At 36.8% G+C, this 16,934-nt stretch overlaps 1 protein-coding gene across 9 annotated transcripts in view; it reads left to right on the top strand.

Annotated features, from left to right (window-relative positions):
- Positions 1-16,934, top strand: part of ATF7IP (activating transcription factor 7 interacting protein) — a 107,573-nt gene that overhangs the window by 76,786 nt on the left and 13,853 nt on the right. For 4 of the 9 annotated variants that reach the window (XR_003990697.1, XR_003990698.1, XR_003990696.1 and 1 more), the window contains 2 exons: positions 204-3,467; positions 3,546-4,054. Coding sequence is in view for 3 of the 9 variants with exons in the window: in XM_030480554.1 (XP_030336414.1) it covers positions 14,190-14,268 (79 nt within the window). In the remaining 6 variants the exon portion in view is untranslated. Of the gene's footprint in view, positions 1-203; positions 3,468-3,545; positions 4,055-14,189; positions 14,269-16,934 lie in introns of those variants that run through there. The other 5 variants (XM_030480554.1, XM_030480553.1, XM_030480552.1 and 2 more) reach the window with 3 other exon arrangements.

The following is a 16,934-nucleotide window of genomic DNA, read 5'->3' as shown; positions in this document are numbered from 1 at the left end:
CAGCGTATGTTTCTAGGCTTCCTTTCAGTCAAATCAGTTAAAGCATGTGTAATGCCATGGTTAGTAAAGAAGGGCCTGATGCATTTTCATTGGCTAGTGAGGTATGGAATTGATATGCCATATCATTTGAGAAACCCAGTTAATGCCACCTGCTTTTTGTTATGTAAAATGCAAAATATTATGTATTACTCCGCACTTCACAGCTCTCAGATCAAAAAGTAGTTCGCTGTGTGCCGTATACCTGTGGCATATTTGATGGTACAACTTTGATCAATTGTTTCAAAAAGCAGTTGAAACAGGAGGAGACTTCATCAGAAAATAAAGAAGGAGTAGAAGCATCACAGACGAATTTTAACTTCCCCGAGGATGTCCTCTTTGGCTTGGAGGAAGAGGAAGAGGATGCTAAGAGCATCAAAAACACCCACAAGCAGACTGGCTGGGCAGCTAACCTATTAAAACAATGGCTGGCCAAAAATGGCAAGGATCCTAGCTTTGAATTGGTCCCAGTAAGTGAACTCAATGATATCTTAAGAGAGTTTTATTACACAATAAGGAATCACGATGGAAATACCTACAGTGTGGCAAGCTACAAGTCAATGCGTGCTGGTTTAAACCGGCATCTCAAAATGTCACCTTATAATCGTCAGATTTGCTTAATGAAGGACAAAGAGTTTGCTAGTGCAAACATGGTATTTGTGAGTGTGCTGAAGATGCTGCGCATGCAGGGAAAGGATGAGACTCACCACCATCCTCCTATAGCTGCTGAGGACTTGCGTAAGATTAAACAATCTGGCGTGCTGGGATTGCACAGTCCACTGGCACTCGTCAACAAGGTGTGGTTTGATTTGCAGTTGCATTTTGCCAAACGAGGGAGGGAAATTTTAAGAGATTTGGCTCCAGATGCTTTTGTTGTTGAAAAGGACAAGAACGGGCGTCGATACGCTATGTTTAGGTATCCTGGCAAAGGAAAAAATGGAGAAGATCCTCATAAAATGGGTAAAATGTATGATATGCCAGGGGACCCAAACTGTCCTGTTTTTTCATTGGAGCTTTATTTGTCTAAGTTGCCTCCAGAGCCCCCTGCCTTTTACCTGCATCCTTTAAAGTTAACATCAGAGCAAATGCAAGAACAGCCTGTCTGGTACAAAAGAGAACCAATGGGTGTGAACTACTTAGGTACTATGATGCCCAGGATAAGTGTGGCAGCCAGGCTCTCTCAACGATACACCAACCATTCTCTCCGAACTACCACCATCCAGCTACTGTGTGAAGCAGGACTGGGGCCTAGAGAAATAATGGCAGTGACAGGCCATCGCTCTGAGTCTGCTATTAGACACTACTGGGGAGCTGCAGAAGTTCGCTACAGGGCTTGGTCAGATGTAATGGAGAATAATGGCCCCAATTACCTGTGTAGCAAGATCCCAAACGAAGTGATAAAAGAATCACTGTCTGGTGCCTCCACCTCTTCTATAAACCATGTTGTTCTAGAACAGAGCAAAATTCTATTCCCTAAGAAATCTGTGGTGCCATCTGGCACTAGCTCTGGGACTTTAGTCCCAGAGGGCCACCCAGCTCTGAATTCCAAAAGCCCCACCCTATTGAACCACAGTTCTTCCAAAGTGTTTCTCTCCAAGAACACGGCCAGTGTGAACCTAACTGCCAGTCCCCTTCAAGGCTGTTGTAACAAACCTGTCTTTATAAAGCGTGTGATAAAACAAGAACCAATGACTTGATGCTTTTGTAATGGAACTGACTTCAGGTGAATAGCTAAAATGGAAAAATTATTGGATATGTTTTTTCACTTGGTCTACTAAGGAAATTTCTTACAGTCTAGTTCAGCAAGAAGTATCCTGTTCGCACTCCTGAAGTGAGCTATGGAACGGAAACTTAAACAGAGCAGGGCTTGGAGTTTGTATGACTTTGTGGCAGCTGGGACTCTTTAAGTGGCTAGGCAGAGCTATTTAAAAAGAAAAAAAAATGAAAGGGAGATATTGACTTCCACTTAGCTGAAGAGCTGTGCTTTCTTCACTAAGTGCATGGCTTTTATATTTTGCGAAGAGTGTATTTATTATACCATTTTATGCCTGCTGGCACTCATGTAGCATCTTACAAATCAAATACTTGATTACTGAAGAGCACGGAGAAAGTAGAAGCTGAATGAAATAGACAGAGATACACTACAAATATATACGTATGCATGAAACCACCTGGAATTGCTTGACCACTGTCACCCTCTCTGTTCAAATTGTTATTGGACCTACTAGAGGGTTGTGCTGGGGTTTTCTTTTTGTTGTTGTTGTTGTTCTGGGTTTTTTTTAATTCTTCTAAATTGATTTTCTCTGTCAGCTACAGATTTGTATTGCAGGTCTTTCCTTCTCCTGTTTAATATTTCTGGCTAAGATTGCAGTCATCTGTCCTCCAAAGGCAGTACTTGATACAAATTGTATTAAAATTGGGATCACTTCAGTTGTGCATGAACTGGCAAAAATGTTCTCAAAAGAGCTGAGAACAGGCTTGTTGCTTAAATGGCAAGTAATTAGAGTTGGAGTGTTGTCTCTGTATGTGCTTATCTTGTGAGAGGTTTTTTTGCATTTCCTCTCACACTTTCCATTACATTTCACATTGTCTTTGCAGTATAGTCAGTATAGTCTTTGTCAATATAGTATATAATTAACAAAAAGCACATCCTATTCTTCTCCACTGAACCCTACCCAAATATTGTTATTTTGTTTTAACTTCTTTAGATTAGTTCACTATAATAAACGATCAGTAAATTTTCCATAGGTGATTTTTACAGGTTAGAAATTCTCAGGATAGTAGATATGGATTTTGTCAGAGAAATGAAATTGTAGTTTAAAAGGCTCTTCAATGAAAAATAAAGATTAAAAACTAGGAGGGCTAGTCATAATTCATTCCTAATGAATCACGCTTGAGAATCTAATTCATGGTTTGTCTCTACTATTCTGTGTGTCCATATCATTGCAGAGGGATTGGACTAGATGACCTTTGAAGGTCCCTTCCAACCCAAACTATTCTGTGATTCTATGCCATTATTTTTGTCAAAGATTCTGACAAATCAAGAGATCTTTGAAATGGAAAACTGATCATTAAATCACAAATTATAGTAGGTCCACTTTGGAAGAAGAAACAGTGTACCACTTAAAACAGTTTTCCATTATGTTAACTAAATGAAATAAGAATGGCTTCATCCTTTTGAAATTCTGTGTATGTGTGTGTACACACATGCACCCTCACACGTGTTGTATAACACTAAGGACTTCACTGGAAGTGTCTATGTTGCTCAGCAGTGGACAAAACAGAGAAAAATCCCAGCTGAAAAAACAAATTGATCATGATAAACTCTTAATTTTGTGGAGAACTTCCTTGCTGGGAAAGGCTTTCAAATATTGAATGAGATTTATTGCTTTGTTATAGCCTGAACAGAGGACTTGATGCCTGACCTTTGAGTTTTTGTCTTGGCTGATGATGTTTACCTTTGTGGCCTTGGGTAGGTTATTTGTACTTACTGCATCAATTTTCCAAAGTGTAAGACCAGCACCGAGCGTTCCATTTTCTGATGGATCACGTTAAAGATTAAAATGTTTTGAAAGTGGCATATATTCATCTTAAATATTGTGTTCACAGTCACTTTATTTGGTGGTGTTATAATGCTTGAGCTAGTTGATTACATAAAATTGTTAATATAAAAATTAATTTGCACAATCCTATGCTTCCTTAGTTGTAGCATTAACTTATGACATCAGTGACTAGAGGAAGGAAATCATGGATCCAGGATTATCATTTTGTCAAGTCTGGAGTAAATCAAATTGAAATAATAAAGTAATCATTTCTAATGGCTAGAAAGAAGAAAAAGAGCAAAGTGTTCTCAAATTATAGGAGAACTGTGCAGCAACTTACTCTATTCTTATTAGAGCAACACAGATTTTCAAATCTTAGGGATTCATAGAATTTGTAATTCAGCCAGACTGGCAAATTTAGTTTATTGTTTGAAGAGCTCTGCTCTAAACTTTCACCATGATGGGTATGTATTATTTTAAGGAAAAAAAAAAAAAAAAAAAAAAATCCTGTCTTTGACTCGGTAGTTGCTTGTTCCAGCCTACTGTGGTGAACATCTATCCAGAAAAACAAGAAAAGTATGTTGTAAGGAGATAATTCTTTTTTGTTCCCTCTTGCTGCATACTGTGGTCATACTGACCACATGCCCTGCTCTGGTCCTAACTTCATCTAGGCAACTTACTGTAACAGCATATTGTTTCATATCTTCACACAAATCTAGTTGGTAATTTAAATTGAAAAAGGGACTCTTTTGGCCAATCAGGTCTCTGATTCTTTTCAATTATCATTTGGCTTCTAATGTTACTTCACTCTGTTAGCTCATAATTGGGTATTTCTGCCTTCTTACTGTTAAATTGTAATTCTGTTGGCACCAACTATACAATGTCCTCTCAGTACCTTCAGTTTGAACCTGATACTTCAAAGCTACTGGCTGCAGTATTACTAGCTTTTTATTTTTGTATGGGAGAGCATTCCTAGTTTGGGCTGAAAGTTATTACTGCTTCACAAGAGCTGGGGTCAGTATTCACTAAACTTTCTGTTAATATTTGAATTAATTCTAATAGAACATATTTCTAACCTTCCAGAACTGAAAATTCTTTCTCCCGTTCCCCTTCTTACCCAAAGTGTTAAGTTAATATTTCCTACATGGTTTTGCTTTCTAGTAAAGCTGAAGTAGGCAAATAGGATGGTGTTTTCCTGCTTTTGCAACTTTGGCTGTGTGTACAGTAATATGGGGAGCAGGGTGTCTTCTCCCTTAATTGTTTTTTCTTTTTTTTAACTGTGAGATAACATTTCAAGTCCTCAGTGCAGTATCAGCAGTGAACCTCAAACAGCAGGATAACTGAGTTTCCTGTTTTTTAAAAAACAGGTTAAGAACAGTTTGTTGAAACTTAAATTCGGACTTTGGCTGTAAACTTAATAAATTTATCATCTGCCACTCTTGAATTTTATAATTAGATCTTTTCCTAAAATAAGAGCATTTCATTTCAGTTGTGGCGGGGGGAAGCACTTAGCCTTAACTAAGTCAACTAAACTAATTTTTTAAATAATGGCTGCCATGTCATTGATTAAATTCCATATCCATTGATGGAGATGACTATGAAAACAGTAGGGAATGACTGGAAGCTTATATAATACATCCATATATTTGGGTTTGCATCTCATTTTCATAACAAAGCTTTGGTCCTGGTGCTGTGAATCTAGAAATCTGTATTTTCTGTGCTTTTTCCTGATAAGTTTGAAATCTCTGCTGTTACTTCAAGGAGTAACCTAATTACTTTTTATTTTTATGAAGTTGACACAGTATCTTACATTACATCTTACAGTATGTTAGTTTTTTTCATTGTTTTATTGCTATTTAAGTAATTCATCCCCACTGTAAGATACTGTGATCGCTATATGCACCTTCTCTGTGCCCCTTGAAGAGCTCTATTGTGCACAATGTCAAGTACCTGAAGGTATTGGAAGGATGCTTTAAAATTGAACATGTTGTTGGCTTTGTTGTGGTTTTAGTCTGGTACATCTCTTCGGTTATCCGGAACTATACAGCTTCTCAATAGTTGCATACTGTTAGGTCAGTATAGTCAAAGCTTTCAGTAAGCAGCCTGGACGTATGATTTTGCTATATGACTGCTTCTCCTTTTTCAGCCTTCCTCTCTTTCTGCTTCAAAAGGAATGGCCACAGGGATGTGGGAGGGGGCATCTTACTATTTTTGTGTTAATCTCTCACCTGAAACTTTTTCTTGCATACACAGAAATTTAAGGGTTGTTACTCAGCCCTAGTCATTTTACCAATGGTCATTCCACTGCCTTGAATCCTAGAACTGCATTTCTGAAGACATGACAAGCACTTTTAATGTATTGGAGTAAATATTACTGTTGCAGAGGCAAAGGCATTTTTAATTATATAAAAAATCTTTAGAATGGTTTTAAAGTATTTTATTATGAATCCCAGTTATAGATACAGGATTTATATATATTATATATAATATATAAATATAGCTATAGTATACTGAGAGAATCTATGAAAGCAACTTTTATTATGTTGTGACATAAAATAACAGTGAACAAATTCGAATGTGGTTGGATGTGTTAAAAATGGCTGGCATAAAGTCAGTCTGTTCAAGAACGATTACATTATATTTATTAAAATACCAGGTCAGGTGAATCGTCATTTCTTCCCTCTTCCCTGCTTCAGGTGCACCTTATCCTCTTACGGAGCAAATCTTTTTTCAGTCTAAATTTCATCTGTGCATTTCACCTTTACAGCTTACATTAGTTAAAAGGGGGGGGGGGGGGGGGCAAAAAAAGAAAATCAGTGTCCTATCCATTTCCCATTGTTTCTGAGATGCTTTGATTTGTTTGGTTGAGCTTCAGTTTAATTTAAGCTTTTCCACTGACTATTGGAAATTCATCTGGTAAATGTTAATAAAGTACATTTATAACTCCTATCCCTTTACTTTGCAATGTGTAACAAACTTTGTGAATGTCAGTTGGGAAAAAATGTGAACAAAGTGGGTATGTCAGCTTACAATTTATAAGCAGCTATTAATTCTATATTGTTGAAGCATTACTGATTAATGTTTCCTTGCATTTCATGGTTTTGTCACTGAAAATAAACATGCATAATTATATATGTAAAATGGGCTACTTGATTTTTGTCTCTGGGGTTATGTTTGTGCTGTTTAAAATGCAACTAGCTTTCACCTGTGAGGTGGAACCTTTACCCAAGACTAATCAGAAACCTAAATTATAAAGATGTTAGCAGGAGGACAGTTTAAAAAATGCATTTAAAGAATCATCTGAAAAAATTCCCAACAGGACTTGACATAGCTGAATTGGTTGGCTGTTGTAAGGAATAAAATTCAAATGAATCCATTCTTGTATGACTTTAAAGTGATTTGTCTTTCCCTGAGACCATGTCTGTGTTACCTAGACCACCTGCAGTTACTGAGAGCAGCTTTCAGTAAGGAAATATACTTGTGTTTTGTAGGCTTGTTTGTCATTTGAGGCCAAAAAATTGAGACAGTCTAGCTGATTATGACATTACAGCAGGAATGGATTATAGCTTTTAAAAGCTGCATTAAACTAATCTGAAAAGTACTGTAAATATATTTACTGATCATCCAAGATGACCATCCTACATAGTACTGTTGGGAAACTGTCAGTGGGCTTTGGAGAAACAAGGTAGATGTTTCACCTTAAAAGCATAAGAACCAGTAAAGAGGCACGTGTGTGTGCATGCATGCATGTATGTGTTTATTATATACCCTTTTAACTGTTTGATTAAAGAAAAAAATCACAGAAGTAGATAAATATTTTAACCATTGTGTTAAGTGTTCCTTTATAGCTTTTAGTTGGAATTAGGATTGCTAGTGCCTGAAAACAGCATTTCTGGCAGCCAGTCTCTCAGCCTTCTTGATTTATGATTCTAACTAACATCACAGAATCATAGAATGGTTTGAGTTGGAAAGGGCCTTAGCGATTGTCTAGTTCCACCACCCTGCCATGGGCATGGACACCTTCCACTAGACCAGGTTGCTCCAAGCCCCGTCCAGCCTGGCCTTGAACACTGCCAGGGATGGGACAGCAACAGCTCCTCTGGGCAACCTGTTCCAGTGCCTCACCACTCTCATAGTGAAGAATAAGGGTATCAGAGCCAATGTCTACTCTTAGCACCAAAGAAATGAGAGGGTGTATAATACTTAGGGGTTACTAAGACTGATTATTCATTTTTTCCATGCTTGCATTGTTCTTGGTCTGTAGAAGGTGTTGCACAGCATCAGTTAAGCGTAAGGGGAACACAGCAGTCTCATAAATGCAAAATGTAAAATGTGAGTGAATAGTATTTGAGTATTGTATAAGTATGCAGCCATACACTATCAAAACATGTATTGCAGCCCTGTGAAATTTTGTTTGTGCAAACTGTGATCTTGGTAAACTGCTACCTTTACAGCATTATCATTTCCATTTTTATCTTGGTAAGAGATGACAAATATATTTGGTACGTGGTCAAATAAATTTTCATGACAGCTTTGCAAGGCTGGAATAATTACTCCAGTTTTGTGGGTGCTACTGCATTGGGAAAAATAGGTGTTCAAGGAGTGATAAGTCAGATATTGAAGCAGTTAGTGACTGAAATATGCTTAAAAATGTATTAAATAATTTCCACAGCTGTTTAGACTGTGCTTGGAATCTGTAGTTTGCATACAGATGACTAAAAACACCATATAGACCTTATAATTATGCATACAAACACTGCATCACCACCCTCCCCACTGTTCCCCGAACATACTTTTAACATCACTCCCCATAATTTAAGATTGATTTTGCTATTATATAACGCCTTGGTGCGTCACGTATGATTGTGGTGATGTGATGCTTCGTGGATTGTCTTGTTTTACAATGCCCTGGATTTTTTTTCTGTTTTGTTACTGTAGAAACTGTGAATAATAAAGTTGTCTGCACTGTGTCAGTGTGCCACATGTAATCTTCAGAATTTAGATCTTTATTATCCTGGAATTAATTTTTATTTTGTACTGTATTTTTTTGTTGTTGCATTTTTTCCCTTAATTTTCCACTTTCACATGCTGAATTGTTCCTTTATGAAAAGCAGGTGGCATTACAATGAATAGCATTGTTATCTCTATGTGATGAACTGAACTGTGGCGTTATATAATACCAAAACCTTTTTTTTTCCTTGTCATATATATCATATGTGAATCACAACTTCCTTCAAAATACCAACATCTACTATTTGTTTTTTCATGTGGTACAATACTTGTGGCATGTTGGCATTGTATGCGTGCTGTTATACAAAATGGTGTGGCGGGTAACATTGGTTGCTCACTTTGAGTTCTAGAAATTGCTTTCCAGTCTTCTTCACTAGTTTGCCATTGGCATATGTATGCTGTGAGGTTGTAACTACTTCTTTGTGTTAAATTTCACAATTATAGTTACACTGGGAGATACTCCCTTTTCTCAACTTTGTGTCTACCATATGTGCTTTGGCCTGTAAATTCAGTCTCCTTCGTTGTATTCGTTGTCCTTATGGAATTGGAATAGCTTTTTGCCCTCTACCCCCACCCCTTTTTCTCTTTTGCTCTCTCTTTTCAAAATTACAAATGATGAATCAACCTAATTTGCATCAGTGCTGGTCTGAAAAAGTTGCTGGATAGCAAAGTTAGGATGGTGTTCTTCCACTACAGTGTATTTTACAACTCTGTGAAATGGTCTCAGCATGTGGAAAAACAGAAAAAGATAATAGCCTGTCTCAATGCCCCTGCTTTTCCAGAGACAGATGAGGAAACTGCTTCTGAATTATTTCAACAGCAGAGCTCTTCAATCCTTCATTTTACTGCGAAGCTGATTCCTTTCTGATTTCTCCCGATTTAAGTTACTATTGACTGTTGCATAGGTTAATTATTAGATATTGCAGTCAATGACATCTGGGATATAATGAGAGTCTTCCAAAAGAAAGAAAGTTCTTAATTACAAAGCATTTACATTGGTTTTATTGCGTATCTTAAATGTGACTCCAAATTTGGGTGACCCTGTTCTCTGTATTTGTGCATTTTTAACAAATTCCAGGATTTTTATTACTTTTAAGAACATTATTATGTTTGTTTTTAAAATTTCTATAATATCCATATGGCATTGGTTCTAGAAAGTCACTGTATTAATTCTTTTCCCTCTCAAGGAAAACTGTACTCTTGCTGCCTTTTCCTAGCACTTCTCCTCAGAAGTATATCTTATTTGTCCGTGCATCTATTTGTCAGTACTTTATTTGTTAAGAAGACTTTAGTCTTTATCCATAAATATCCCATAAAGGATGGGATTGGAAGAAAGCAGATGTTATATTGTTATAGTATATACGGTGGAAAATGCATGAAATTCTGAGTATAGGTAATTTTTACCAACCTTTAGTTGAAAACCCTGAAGTGTTATTACTGTAATATGAATATGTAAGAAGTGAAAGCAAAGTCTGTTTCTAGTAGTTTTCATTATAAAAAAGAAAAAAAATTTTAAACTGTTACTCAGAAGAATCAGTAATGTAGATCACTTTTCAGCAAACGTTTTGTAGCTAGTAGAAGACTTAGAAATACCAATTTCCAATACGAATTTAAGTGAGAGAAATGCAAAAATTTGAATAATTGCGTTCATTTTATACATACTTTTGCATATTTTATCTTCCATATGCACTATAAAGCAGTTTACACTTAACTGATTACATGGTGTGTAGAAGAGGTTGTGACTTAGGCTCTGTTTCAGGACTAAGCAGGTTTCACTCAGATATTTGAAGGGGATGAGGATTTACTGTTTTGGTTTTGCCCCTCTTCTAGGGTCTATCAATTGCCGCATTCACAAATTATGCGCTTGGCATTAAAATTATTTTCCTTCGCGCTTGCCTGGGGCATTTGGCATGCAAACACAGCCCAGGGATAGTTATTTATTGGTAAATGCAGACATGACTTTGCAGACTGAAGAAGCTGGAGCAGAGGGCCTGCTATTTGAGAAGATTTTCTTTAAAGAACATACTTTTCAAAACAGATCAAGATTGTAAATGTGAAGTGCCTTCTCCTTGGCTGGCTGTTTCAGGAAAAACGTACAACACTGAGAACAGCAGAGTAGCATTACAGCACACTTGCACTATACATCCGTATTTGTGGTGGTGCACACTCAGCTGATGCTTGGCTTGTAATTCTCTCTTCCCCTTGCTGCCTTTTTTCACCTTTGTTTCTGCTCTTAATCATACCTTAGAGTCCTCTTCCCCTCCATCACCTAGTGTTTCACCTTTCAGCTCCAAATGGCATGCATCTTCTTTGGCTGGATCTACATTATAATTCAGTCTGAAATACTCAGTTATGGGACATTGTTTTTATGTAAAATACCTTAATTGCAAATGGAAGTTCACCGACCAGATGAAGGAAAAAGATGTGGCTATATTAAAATTGTCAGAAAAAGATGAAGTCTTTGGTTTTTCTTGCTTTCTTCCTAAATTTTTTTCATGTTTATCTTTAAAACTGTGACGTTTCAGAGTAGGATTTGTTAGGTTTAATTTTTAATTTAATTTTTTTGTTGTGTTGTTTTGTGCCAAGATTATTACGCTCCTGGCTGCTATGTGACAGCAGAGAAATATTTAAAATAAGGCAACTCAGATACAGTTGTGGTTACCAGAATAGTTCAGTTCATGATGTTGCTACCTCCAGGTTGTAGAAAGTTAGCTCATCAGCTATGGATGAAACAGGTCCAAAATGGCAGCATGAATGATAGTGTTTTGGAGGATTTCTACTTACTTGGAGTTTAAAGGCGTATACATTGATAGGTGAGCTGTTAAGAAGGATGAAAAAGAGAGTTTGGCAGTTTACATTTCTTTTAAATCTCAATGTAAACTTTTTTCTGTTTGATTGTTAGACACTACCTAAATGCTGTTGTAAACAATCAGATTTAAGTGCCACTTCTGGTCTGTTTGCAGACTGGTGCTCTAGTTCTACCAAATGAAACAGTGTTTTGGGCGGTTGTGGTTTTGTTTGGTTTGAGGCTTTTTGTAACTACGATCTTTAAATAGATCGAGATCACTCTATATTACTGTGTTTATTTTGTTTCTGTTCCAGCTGAGGTGACTGAATCTTCTGTTGTTCAGACGTGCTAGGCAATTTGTGAACTAAAGCACCTGGCATATGTTTTGCATTCTCATGAAATGGTTTTAATTATTTCACTAGTGTGACTGTGCTGATGAAAAGGTGTTATGATTGCATCATCTTGCGCTTTTGCAGAGGTCAGCTGAAACAGATTCAGGTTCTTGGCTTCCTGTGTTTTGATAAAGCAGAAAACTGATAGCAGAGCAGAATGCCTTGACTTTGCTTATCTGCGTTACCAGTTTCTGCCTAATGCTTGCTGAAATCTAATATTAGGAGCTGAAAGAGTTGCTATCTTATTTCAGTTTTTGACATAAATATGAATGTTGTTCATACATGACTGAAAGTCCAATGTCAGGCTTCCTTTTGCCTTCATCAGTGCTGCAAGTCTTCTTAAGGTGGTTTCTAATTTTGCTCAGAGCAGCACATCTGAATCTGCTCTTCTGGTGTCTGACATAGCTGTCTCCTCCCCAGAATCCCATTCCCTTCTTTTTACAGAAGTAGTAGCAGTTGTTTCTAGCCTTTCCTCAAACATACCTCTGTTGTAAACTGGAGTTTTCACAAGTCCTTGTAGCAACAAAAATTTTTCCGAGAGAATTCCTGAGTAAAATAGTCATGATATGCAAAAGGAGTGGTTTTATTTTCTTGATGGGTTGAGTACAGGGTTTTCTAAGAACCATTTATTACTTGTTCTTGGCAGGAATGATTCCAAATACTTCCATTTGTAGGTCCTTATAAACCTCCCCCTCCATTTTTCAATCTTCATTCTCCTGGCAGAGAGCCATAGTTCAAAATGCACACCACTGACTGGGAAGATGATCAAGTTGGAATGAAATTCCTCTTGACTTTATAATAATCAGGCAAGCATTGATTATTTGACTGTGCCTTTTATCTTAAGCTTCAAGTGGGTAAATCAGCTCATCATACTAAGAAAACTGAAGCTCTGTTCTTTTAAATAGAAATTGCTTAACAGAAGAGATCCATGGTTAATAAATCTGAAAGATGTTTCGTTATGTATAGCAAAGATAGAGTCCCTATAGAGGCATTATTGCCTGTGAACATGAAAAGTTAGATATTTCTTACTCAAATTGTATATCCTGTAGGTAGTTAGCAGAATTTCATCAGTAGCAGCGTCAGAACTTAAGGCAAAAAGAAAAGGGGTTTTAATATTGCATAATGAAGAGAACAGTCATGTCAGGCACTCCAAATTCAGTGACCGATAATTTGGACACAGCTTTTGTTTGCATTTAGTAATCATAAAGGCTTTTCTCTCTCCTCGAAGCCTTGCCTGTGTGAGAATTGTCTTTAGGACCTCCTTAAAGGCTTAGTTTTACCCAAATGAAAGGTCATAGAGCAGATAATCTCAATGCTTAGGGGTTTTCATCTGTCCCCATCTGACTGCACAGAAAAATCTCATCTTCCTAGTATTTATCATGTTGGGATTTGTACAGGCTGTGTGGGGCTAGTAACGCTTATGCTTTTTTCCATGTTAATTGTTCAGAGATTTTGATAATTATGTTGCTTTCCAAACCCTTTGTCTGTCCAAACCCTTTGTCTAGTTTAATCCATAAATTGGGAGCAGTTCAGTCCAACAATAAATGGTCATCTCTTCTACAAAACAAACAAAAAAATCCCTAATATTTGCAGCAAGTTTAGGGAACTAGAAATTGACATAATACTCCCCCCCCCCCCCCAGCATATTTAAAAACCTGGGCTCCAGTCTGAACAGCCAAGGGACAACAATTATCCAGAAGATAAATCCTCTGGTCCTCTGGAGGGTTTTTTATAACACTTAGCCTTCACAATAGCTTAAAAGGTCCCTTTATTCTCTCAAAAGAGATGGTTATAAATGGCTTCATACATAGATTAATAGAACATTAAAATTTGTGACAGTGGATGAAAATACAGTAACAAAATTACTTCAAAAAGCTGAATACAATTAGTTTTCTGATGGCATTTGATGACATGTTTTGTAAGCATACAGGTTCCAATGAGGCTTTTCCTTATTGTGAAGACAGTTTCTTTACAGGCGCATTGGCTGACCTGTCTCAAAATAAATAATATATTGTCCTGGTGACTGTTCTGTCAAAAGGTTATACTGCTAGAGAGGAAAGCACAGATAACAACCAGATTAAAATGTTAAGAGTCATAATTGAAAGATACTCTGTAACATCAAATTGTTATTTATTTACCTGTAAAATAACAATATGCTACTGGTCGTAAGGGTTTTTTTACTCCTTATGAAACTAAAAATACTTCAATATTTGATATCACAGTACAGTCATTTGGTTATTGTCTGTTTTTCAAGTCGTGGGAAATTTGTCTGAAATTTCCTCCTCCTGCTCATTTCATCAGTTCCTTTCTAATTGAGTGTAAAATTCAGAGACCTCTCCTTCTGAATGTTCAATTCATAGCCCTTTTCCACCCGCGTTCCCTGGATTTGCTTTTGCAAAATGAAGGAGTTTTGTCTTTCAGAGCGGGAAGGTCACAGGAAGTGATTCAGGAGCTGTCATTGATCTTACACTGGATGAAGAGGACGATGGCTCTTCTCAAGGTAGGTGAAAAATATTTTGCTAGATGCAGGGGTAGTTGAGCTATAAGTATTATTTCCTCCTGTGAATGACAGAAAGGAATAGACTTCTGTTTCTGCTTCGTGTATTTTATTCATTGGTGTTTCAGTTAAACAGGACTGTTGTTAAAGAATTCTGATAGGCATTAAATAAAAGGAATTTATTTACTGTAGAACAGTCTAAGATTTTTACCTTTACCTTAATTTAAGCATCATTGCTGTCTATGCTTAAATCTGTTAGGCTTGGGGAATAATTTGAGACATTTGTATTCTTTATTATATTTTGGTAAGTTTTTGTAGATGTATTTTATTTTTCTGTTTACTGATTCATTAAAGACCTCTTAATTCTATAGTTGGTATTTAGGTATTAGATTATTACAGTTTCTAATCTTTTGTTTAACTAAAAAACTTCATGTGCAGGAGTTCAAATACCAAATACAGATCTGTTCTCTGCTTTGGGACTGTATGCCAAGATTAGAGTAAATACAGTTGTGCTTTTACAACCTTTGGCAATTTGGATGCACTTCATCTTTGAAAAAAACACTTTTTTTTTTTTTTTTTTTTAAGTAATGTTTTCTCAGAGCGTTTTTAACACTCTGATTGCAAAAAGTATGTCTTCACCTCACGGTCACCCAAAAAGATCAATACCATGGTTGCATGTGCAAGTACAAGGATGCTGCTTCTAAGCAGAAATGTTACCAGCCATGGCAGAGTCAGTACAGTAACTTAATTCTTTCTCGGTTTCTTTTTGGGGGCTTGAGCCAGTATCTTACAATTTTCTTTTGTGGAGTATTATGAGATTCTTTCCCCTTCATTATCAGGTTTTAGAAAATTGTCCTTTCATTAAGGAGAAAGGTTAGTGGGGCACTTTCAGGCTGGTTTATCTCCTGGGTCTCTTTGCTGCAAAGCAGAAGCCAGTCTCACGATAGTCTGCAGCCTTGTAGATTAGTTTATGTTTAGACTTTGTGAGGAGACAGTAGAAATATATGGACTAAAACCCCAAGAAAAGCTTGAGTATCACTATGCAGTGAAAACACATCTCCAGGGTTTTGAGCAAGTTTTTCAGGAAATAATTCACATGTTTTGATAACAACATTCAGGTTGAAAAGAGGAAGAGTACACTTCTGACAGCTTTTGCATAATCACATGCATGCATATACCTTAGGCTAAATATTTTTTCCATTGCACTTTGTTTACAGCAAGTGGGGAGCAAGTTTTATTTTGTTCTAGGTTCACTGGGACAAAACCTCAGGATAGAAAGCACCACCAGCATTATGATGTTTGCTGCAGTATGCTGGGATATCAGTTCAGTACTAATTCAAGTAGAAAAGCAACATATATAGTGTTCTTGGGAACACTCGGATCCTGATTATTTTGTTTAAAGCACTGTCACCCACATACTAAGTAAACCTAATTCTGTTACTTATAAAAGGTATTTAAATGGACGTTAATACCTGGAGAGATACCTGTTATGTGCTTCCCTTTAAATCTCTCTAGGTACAACCAGGAAACAAAGTTACACTATTTTGGTAGTATACAACTACGATGTATGTCCTTGTTGGCTGAAATTGCTGAAGATTTGGGTTGAGAGTAAATTTTAACATTGCGGTAGATTTTTAAACTTGTTCATGTAGCCTACTTTCCATCCTTACATTTTCCCACTGAAGTTTCCAATAGGATCAACAATTAATATCTTAATATTGTATATAAAAGTGTGCATGTAGGGTAAATTAGACTTAAACTTTAGGTTAATAACTATGGAATTTTTAGGTGTTTTGTGAGGTTATTAAACTGAAATCAAAGTTTCTGTATTGGGACATGGAAGACCCGACCTGTGTAGACGGTCATCAGGCCCAGTCTTCAGTCATGGTAGATAGCCAAAACCCTGTGTGTTATTTTTAAGGGCTAATTGTGTTTTCAGGGTGGGGGATTTTTGGTTGGTTGATTTTTGGGGTGGATTGGGTTGGTTTGGTTTGGTTTTTAGTGTCATAGTGACTAGGATCTTTAACCGTGTGCTTGAGCCACTGGGTTTGGACTCTTAGAAAACACAGTAACTGTCAACACCTATTAGTTTGGCATTTTGAAACCCCACTCTATTAACACAGAAACCTGTGTCCAAATTCCAACCCCTTTTTAACATACAGCAGTCTGCATTCAGATAGTGGTTTGCATAGCGGGAAAAAACCGTATTGCCATCACACTGATACAGCCAATACAGCATTTCCTCTCTATATTTGCAATTTTCTCTCTCTTCACCTTTATCAGACAAGAAGCACACAGACATTCTGTAATTAACATATGCAGGTTTTCCTGATCATCATCACTGCCCCACATGTGGTTTCTTGCATGAATAGTAGAAGCTCTTATCAATTCCTAAATGGCTAATATTGTGCTCTCTATCATCCTTTATTTTCTAGTTGTCAAGTCTTAGCTTTGTCGACTAATGTTTTGGTCCACCTCCATAATGGTGGCACCTTCCAGTTCAATACACTGCAACTAAATTTAGTGCACACCTTCTGATGTCTGCAAAAACTATTCATGAAAGTGTAACATTTGAGAAACCATGTTAATTTCTGTTCAGAACAATTGTTGTAATCTTTTTTATCAAAGAGCAATCTAGATACTTTTCTGTCTGTAAATATCTTGCAATA

The sequence above is a fragment of the Strigops habroptila genome, chromosome 3, assembly GCF_004027225.2.
Source record: "Strigops habroptila isolate Jane chromosome 3, bStrHab1.2.pri, whole genome shotgun sequence".
Classification (NCBI taxonomy): domain Eukaryota; kingdom Metazoa; phylum Chordata; class Aves; order Psittaciformes; family Psittacidae; genus Strigops; species Strigops habroptila.
This window is presented reverse-complemented; position numbering and strand designations above follow the sequence as displayed.